The sequence below is a fragment of the Pyrus communis genome, chromosome 13 (assembly GCF_041283825.1).
Source record: "Pyrus communis isolate YQ-2024b chromosome 13, ASM4128382v1, whole genome shotgun sequence".
Classification (NCBI taxonomy): domain Eukaryota; kingdom Viridiplantae; phylum Streptophyta; class Magnoliopsida; order Rosales; family Rosaceae; genus Pyrus; species Pyrus communis.
In genome coordinates this window covers 30816876-30823875 of record NC_142577.1, presented here as the reverse complement: position 1 = coordinate 30823875, position 7000 = coordinate 30816876, and the positions used below count along the sequence as shown (strand labels likewise).

General features: G+C 37.4%; 2 protein-coding genes across 8 annotated transcripts; one reads left to right on the top strand and one right to left on the bottom strand.

Moving 5' to 3' along the window:
• Positions 1–912: 912 nt before the first annotated feature.
• On the top strand, positions 913–2409 carry LOC137736880 (photosynthetic NDH subunit of lumenal location 3, chloroplastic). The gene is made up of 3 exons (XM_068476188.2): positions 913–1068; positions 1849–2099; positions 2215–2409. Exons 1-3 carry the CDS (start codon positions 1035–1037, stop codon positions 2311–2313), a joined length of 384 nt encoding a protein of 127 aa, XP_068332289.2. The 5' UTR covers positions 913–1034; the 3' UTR covers positions 2314–2409.
• Positions 2410–2510: 101 nt separating this feature from the next.
• LOC137736879 (uncharacterized) lies at positions 2511–6736 on the bottom strand. 7 transcript variants are annotated; one of them, XM_068476182.2, is made up of 9 exons: positions 6147–6736; positions 5433–5993; positions 4792–4891; positions 4626–4682; positions 4178–4295; positions 3907–3989; positions 3366–3427; positions 3195–3288; positions 2511–2810 (listed from the first exon to the last, which is right to left on the bottom strand). In XM_068476182.2, the coding sequence occupies exons 2-8, from the start codon at positions 5750–5752 to the stop codon at positions 3195–3197; spliced, it is 834 nt and encodes a 277-aa protein (XP_068332283.2). In that variant the 5' UTR covers positions 5753–5993; positions 6147–6736; the 3' UTR covers positions 2511–2810. The 7 variants fall into 7 exon arrangements, with proteins under 7 accessions (XP_068332283.2, XP_088538851.1, XP_068332285.2 ...); XM_088682725.1 differs by having other exon boundaries at positions 2511–2813; positions 6151–6736; XM_068476184.2 differs by having other exon boundaries at positions 6151–6736.
• Positions 6737–7000: the final 264 nt, after the last annotated feature.

The following is a 7000-nucleotide window of genomic DNA, read 5'->3' as shown; positions in this document are numbered from 1 at the left end:
TATTTTTCTTCTAAATATGAATGGAGCCAGTAACAATTCCAAAGCTTTTATGAGCATAGACTCTTGGTTGAGAATAATTCTCAAATAGGGCCCAAACAAAATTTGATGGAGTAGTTCGGGCTTCAAGTTTAGGCCTAATAACAACCGGACCAGTTGTGCTTCGATTTTTGCAAGCCCCAACTTCTTTTACCATTTTACCGCGGATGCTAGTTTGGCTTGGTTTTAGGATGTTCGTGGCCATTGGTAGGGTACAATTCTCAACTAGCTTTATTTGAGCATCGATGACGTAGGTTAGTCACCAGTTGCCCACTTAAAAAAAAATAAAAAGAAAAAAAAATATTAACGGCTGTCACTCTCTATTCTAAAGCTATATTTGAATTCTTGCTAGCCTAAAATTTATTTGATTATGTTGATCGTACGCTATCACATGTTGAAAGCGGCTTTAAATTTTTCGGCAACAACAACATTACCAAAGAATCATTAAACTGTAGTGCTAGTACAATATTGAAGATGGATGTTGACGAATGCCTTCATATCAACATTGGACAACTTCATACATGTCCTTTCCAGAAGGGCAGCTTACTGTTAACCCAAAAAAAAAAAAAGTTAAAATTGGACCTCAATTCTTAATTTTATTTAAGCCGCTAATCCAGCTCTTAAACCAAATTTACAAAAAAAAAAAAAAATTGTGTCTAAAATTTGATCAGAAATAAAGAGTGATGCACCACTTTCAGAGCAAGAGAACTTGACGGGTTACCATTGATTTTAATTTTCCAGTATTTTTTTTTGTTAATTTCTAATCCCAAACTCTAATTAAAAAAAATATATATATATATATATATTTAATACAAAACCCACCACCATCGCAGTCCCCACCTTTATTTCTCTTTCTTAAAATATTTTTAGATGAATAATTTTGCACGATTAAAACAAACTTTTTAGTTGAAATTTCTTGCCTCAAAAAGTAGTTATTTAATTAATTTTATTTATGCTTTTCTCTCTGTTGAAGCAGCAGTGACTACAGGAGGCAACAGATGATATATCCTCGTTTTCCAGAACACCGTTCAGGTAACTCCGTCTAACTCCTCTCTCTCCCCTCTCCTTCTTCTCGCTTTCTTTTTTTTCCCTAATTTAATTTGTTCCATTTTTTATTTTAATTTTCCTTTATTATTAATTCTATTTTGCTTTGAATTTTGTATGTTTAATTCGTTATTTTTCTGGGTTTTGTGGCTCTAATTATGTGATGATATACGCTCCTCTGGGATGAGGGGTTGATTTTTATTTTGCATTTCCATACTATTGTTTCCCAACATTTTTTTTCCTTTGAAAATTTCCAAATTGCATGACGGAATTGTATGAGAGCTTCCGAGTTCAAACTTACGAATTTCCAGCAGCTGGTTTAGCTCAAAGGTGCTTTTAATAAAAGGAATTAGAACTTTTATTATTCGATTAATAATAATACTTCTAGTATCTGATGTTGCTGAATATGGTTTTAGAATGGTAGTAAAAGAATCACATTCTGTATCAGAAAACTTTATGCCTTGACAAAAGTGCTTTTAGTACAAATGATCTTTTTTGTCACAGTCGCTCCATTTGGTTTGGGGAGTAACTTTCACAATCCCGTTTTCTCCTTATGCACTCCCGCCCATTGTTTATGTCCTTCGATTTTCTTTTGATTTATTCAATCTAAAGTTCGCGAACAAAATATGGGATCACTTCCCCTTTTGCTTTTCTTAAGCACAAAGGCTTCGACTTTCAGTTGAGGCTTATGCTTTTCTCATGAGGAAAACTTGCTCTTATTTATTCTAATTGGTTTTTTTGTTTCACGTCAAAATTTGTATGCTGTAGGGCATGGTAAAATGGTGGACATGCAATTAAAGGGAAGTGCTTGCAGGATTAAGAAGTGTGCTTTCGATTTACTGTCAATCGGGAACGATCTGACGAACGACGATCACTCGTGGGAGTTGATGGGAAGGGATCTCCGCCTCAAATCCACGTTCTTGTACTGTGATCTTAATCAGATGATCTCTCGTTCACCAAGGGACCAGAAGAGAGCTCTCACTGAACTTGCCAACAAACTGTTTTGCTCCATTGAAGAGGTGTAATTAACTTAACCACCCGTTTGCAACTGCGTTTAGACCTCCCTAAACGCATGCGAGGATTTTACTATGCGATTTAACTTTCTCACATGACAATATGTTATTTGTTTTCCAGTTGGATCATGCGGTGAAAATTCAAAGCCTGCCGTTGACCCAAGATCGATACAATGAGGCTGCTGTTCATTTACAGGAGGTGATGGCTCTCGCGTCTTAAAAATAATCCCGTCGATGGTTATAAACACTGATCTGTACATTATTGTGCACACAAATTTCATGCCATCTGTAAATAAATAGCTCTATCCTCGAGTCAGATCTAGTTTTTTTCGGTTTTAAATCCGTTGGTCGCCATAAAATTCCAGCATAGAAATTCAGCAGGGTTCCTCATGAGCAAACCCACAAACCAAACCAGGGTACCAAGCAAAAGTAATGTGTTACAATTAGCAATTATAAATCGAAATTTACAAGAGTGAAAAATAAGTGCTGGAAGCTCCAACTGTATCTACATCGCTTATTTCCTGCACAAATGGAAGTAAGGGTACATAATTTTAGACACAACAAATGAAGCTAGCCATGGATGGAGCACTAAGATCAAATGCCAAATTGGGGCGGCTCTGAGTAGGCATCGTCGGATATTTGCAACTCTGCTTCCCAACTTGTACGCTTTGCGCTCGGACAATGAGGCAGTCCATCATGATTCAGGACCTTGATTTGCTGCTTGAATTGGTCATTACAAATAGAAATCAACTCAATATGTCAACAAAATTCGGGCATATTTATTCGTATTCAGCTCACAAGGCATGCAGCGATTAGACAAAAGAAAGGTGCACAGAAAATCAAACTCAGTTGAAAAAAAAGAGACGACAATTCTTAGTAAAGAAATGCAGAACTGACAGCTAGTACTTTCATCAAATGCATATTAGATTACAGGCTGAAATAGTCTAGAATTAATAGTTACGAAAGGCATAAACAAAGAGTACACAATCATCCAGCTATACAACAATTTGGAAAACACTTTCCACCCTCTCCCGCCTTCACAGGTGCCCGGGTCATGCACGCTAATTCACCAAGAATATGAGTCATTTCACATGAACATACCTAAGTTGCGTTACGCAAGATACCATTAGCAAGATCCTCGTCAATGGGTGGCAGTGGCGGCATTCGGCTCATTATGCCAGGCATACCTCTCATGCTGCAAAAAATGAAATAGCATTGTCAAAGTTTACCAAATCTCATTATTTGTAATATACGTTGAAACTATGCACGTACTTGTTAAGGATGGCATTTAAATTGTTCCTCGTGCGGTAGAAGAGGTCAATGTTTTCCTGCAACTGTTTATGAAAGAAACAAACTTTTAAGCAAGAGATAAAAAGCACATGCTTCTAATGTTAATGATATTATATGCTCATCCGAAATGCAGATAAAATTTATGCCGGTAAATTCAAACTCAGAAAAGAGAGATGCTTGGGGTAGGCAGTGCTGTCGTTTAGCGATAATATATAGTGGATTTGGATTATACCATGTCTACAACAAACAAGGTCAAGCTTATCATAAATGAGTAAATATATGTAGAAAATTATTTCATTCATCAATATATGCTGATCAATTGGAAAAATAAAATTCCAGAAGAAGACCATCACGCAGTAATGCTGCTGCCACAACGCATCAGTTGCATAAAGTAACATAACAAGAACAGGCATCCCTTTTTTACTTTTTGACAGATGACTTCAACTGTTAGCGTGTGGAACAATATGGCATGCAAATTAGATGTGTAATAATCAACATAACTATGATGGCAGGAGGCACTGACCTTGTATGACGAAATATTAGATGTAATTTGACTGAAAGCTTGAGCATTTTGCTCCAATAGATGCTTGAATGTGCCACTTAATCCTGATAGCAACCAAAGAACAAATACGTCAATGAAACTACCAAATGAAATATATTAAGTAGTATATGTGCACAACTTCAAGAAGGGAACATGTAACAATATAGCAAGAAAGGAAAAAAATGAAATGCACACGGTAAAATTTTTGAAGGAAATGGACATAAGTAACAATATACAAGCCAGTATCTCGAACCTTCATACTGCAAACGCTCATTCTGGTCCATATGGTGCACCGAATGAGAATATGCAGCCATGTCCAGTGGTGCAGCTGAATGTATGTTTGTCTTTGAAGACGACTCCACGAGTTTATCCTGAAGAAGCATGATCTTTAGAATACTGGTTCTTCAATCAACATTAGATCCTAAAGACATTCATTGGTTCAATTAATTAAAACAAAAATCCCATTAATTGTGTTACATCTTAGGACACCAAAAGTCACCGATACATCATGGGATCTCAAATTTTCATGTCCAACAATGATTACAGTGGGAATATATAGTAATGTTTAAACTCAGGGGAAGGAGTCAACACATTATTATTATTTCCAGTAAGTCTTGAACTGAAAAAATCTTCATGATAAAAAATGAGAAGTTCGAGCCAAAACCAATGTCAGACAGTTCATACAAATTTCACAAACATACCTTCCTAATGTTCCCCTTCTTTCCCATACTATGTTCTTCAGGTTTCCTACGCTTTCTCTGCAAAACATTTCAAAAGTAGTTCTAACTCAACCGAAAAATCTAAGGATCAAATCTAAAGTAATGAACAAAACTAAAAATACATCATTAGGAAAAGTAAAGAGCTTACAGTCATCCACCTACACCTCAAAGCAACATCACGCACAGTTTTATCACGTATCATTGCCGCGATCTTTATGTATTTCATAATACTTGGTTCATCAGCATATCTACAACCAGAAAATAAATGGCATAAATATGATTATCTTCCAAACACACATAATAGGACAGCAACTAGGCAACATAAAGTAAAATGAAAGAAAATCGATTCACATCATAGCGAGAAGATATGTGAAACAACAAGGCTATTTAGAGCATAACCATACCAATTCAAGTTTTCTACTGCAGGAATGCGAAAAGCTGATAATAATGGCAATGCGTGATGGACCCCAAAATATTTAAAGCACAACAGGAGGCCATAGACATAAAGTAATGGCTTAAGAAGCTAATGGTTAAGAAGTTGATTGTTTAAGTCCAAGGAAACATATGTTATGGTTATATTAGACGGACCAAAAGATTTGCAGTTTGTTACAGTTAGACATATTGCAAACATCAGAAGCTTCATCACAACATTCAGTGAATCGTAACTAGAGGTAGTTTAGCAACATGAATATCAAATTAATAGGCAAGTATACATAACTGTGGCACTTAAACACAGACGTACATGAACGAAAACGAATTTAACAAGAGATAAGGTTCCGAATGACCTACTTGATAAGGCCCTCCGTCAAGTTGTACTGTTCCTCCACAGACCACTCGACAGCCAAGCCTGTGTCATGCTTGAGCCCGGGGACCGAATCGAGAAGCAGAGAACCTGATGAATTCCCAGCCTGACTAATTACAGGATTGTTGTTAACTATGCCTGAAATCGACGAAAACATCATGCCCCCGTCCGTAGCAAAGTAATTCCCCATCGGAATCATCTCCGAGCTGCTGTGTATGGCCCCGGACTGAAACGATATAGCGTGTCGGTTCAAACCGTAGCCAAAAGCTTCGTCGCGGAGATATCCTGTGTTCGACTCCATCGCCATTTCCTCACAACTTGTACGATGAAATCCCAGTCCTAGTCGGGGAGCACACAACTCAGCTACGCAATCCAAATCAACGCACTATATTTCTGAAGGAATTGAAATTCCATATCGCGTAAAGCCAACGCTTTCCTTCTTGTTACCAAAAACTCTGTTTTGGGGCTGCTCAATTATCAAAACCCTAGATTCCACGGCTCAACGACGATTGCAGCAAGCCCAATCAAGCTGCAACAAGCCGCCATAACTGGTGACAAAAAACCTCAAATTTCAGCAAAAAATAGCAACTTTAACCTGCAAACGCGATACCTAAATCCCCAAAAATTCGAACAAAATCCCCAAAAATGCAAAACCCCTCAAATTTTGACTACCTCGAAAGCTCGAGAAGCAAGAGAAATACCCACGAGAAGAAGAAGAAGCTGAGCAGTCAATAGTAACAGAAACCCGGAAAAATTGTTGAAAGCACTTGCATCCGTCGTGTAGCTCACAAATGGCAGATAATGGAAAGCAGTGAGAGAGAGAGCACCAAGTGTGTACGTGTGGTGCTTAGAGAGAGAAAAGCTTGACAGGGGCCTTACCTTTTTGGGGTTCAACTTTCCGACGGAGCCCTAATTGGCCCTCCCTTCCTTTCCATTCATTTTTTATTTATTTTCCTTTTTTTAGATTTCTTTTCCGGGCAGTAGTAGCACCACTAGCAGTGATCTCTCTGTCTCTCTCTCTCTGCTGCTCTGCTACTTTCCCTTTTTTATTTTCTTTTTTCCAAAAGCTTTTTTGGGATTATTTAATTTAATCTTCTGGTTCGTTCGTTTGTTTTCTCTTTTACCTAGCAAGACAGACAGAGAGATAGCTCGGGGGCCTGGCGCTCGGCCAATGTGGAAGCTAAGAACGGGGGCAACAAAAAGTTGAAGGCTTTAATTGTTTTTTTTTTTTTTTAATTTTTTTTATTGTAATGTTGGATAAATTAATTTCTAGTTGCAGATCTTGGAATTCAGCAACAGTGCGAATCCCCATAAGCATTTGATGCCAATTATTGTGGACTCTCCACCTTTCCTTTCCACTTTTTTCTCATTAACTTTTTTCTTTTAATTGGTTTTTAATTCTCTTGCCACAATACAGTTCGAACTCGAGATTAATCTAACTCAGAACTACGCAGACGTGGACTTAGTTATATTGATCAGTAATAGTGTACTCTCTGTTTATATTTGAGTTCGTATCTCCTCGTGTGTTTTAGTTTAGTTTAGATAAGAATAGCGT

Excerpts from the sequence above, each read along its gene's own strand:
- LOC137736880 (XM_068476188.2), top strand. The coding sequence starts at position 1,035 with ATGATATATCCTCGTTTTCCAGAACACCGTTCAG. Across the intron at positions 1,069-1,848 it reads TTTTCCAGAACACCGTTCAG|GGCATGGTAAAATGGTGGAC; the intron begins GTAACTCCGTCT and ends TGTATGCTGTAG. Across the intron at positions 2,100-2,214 it reads TGTTTTGCTCCATTGAAGAG|TTGGATCATGCGGTGAAAAT; the intron begins GTGTAATTAACT and ends TTTGTTTTCCAG.
- LOC137736879 (XM_068476182.2), bottom strand. The coding sequence starts at position 5,752 with ATGGCGATGGAGTCGAACACAGGATATCTCCGCGACGAAGCTTTTGGC. Across the intron at positions 4,892-5,432 it reads TTGACGGAGGGCCTTATCAA|ATATGCTGATGAACCAAGTA; the intron begins GTAGGTCATTCG and ends TTCTGGTTGTAG. Across the intron at positions 4,683-4,791 it reads TGAGGTGTAGGTGGATGACT|AGAAAGCGTAGGAAACCTGA; the intron begins GTAAGCTCTTTA and ends AATGTTTTGCAG.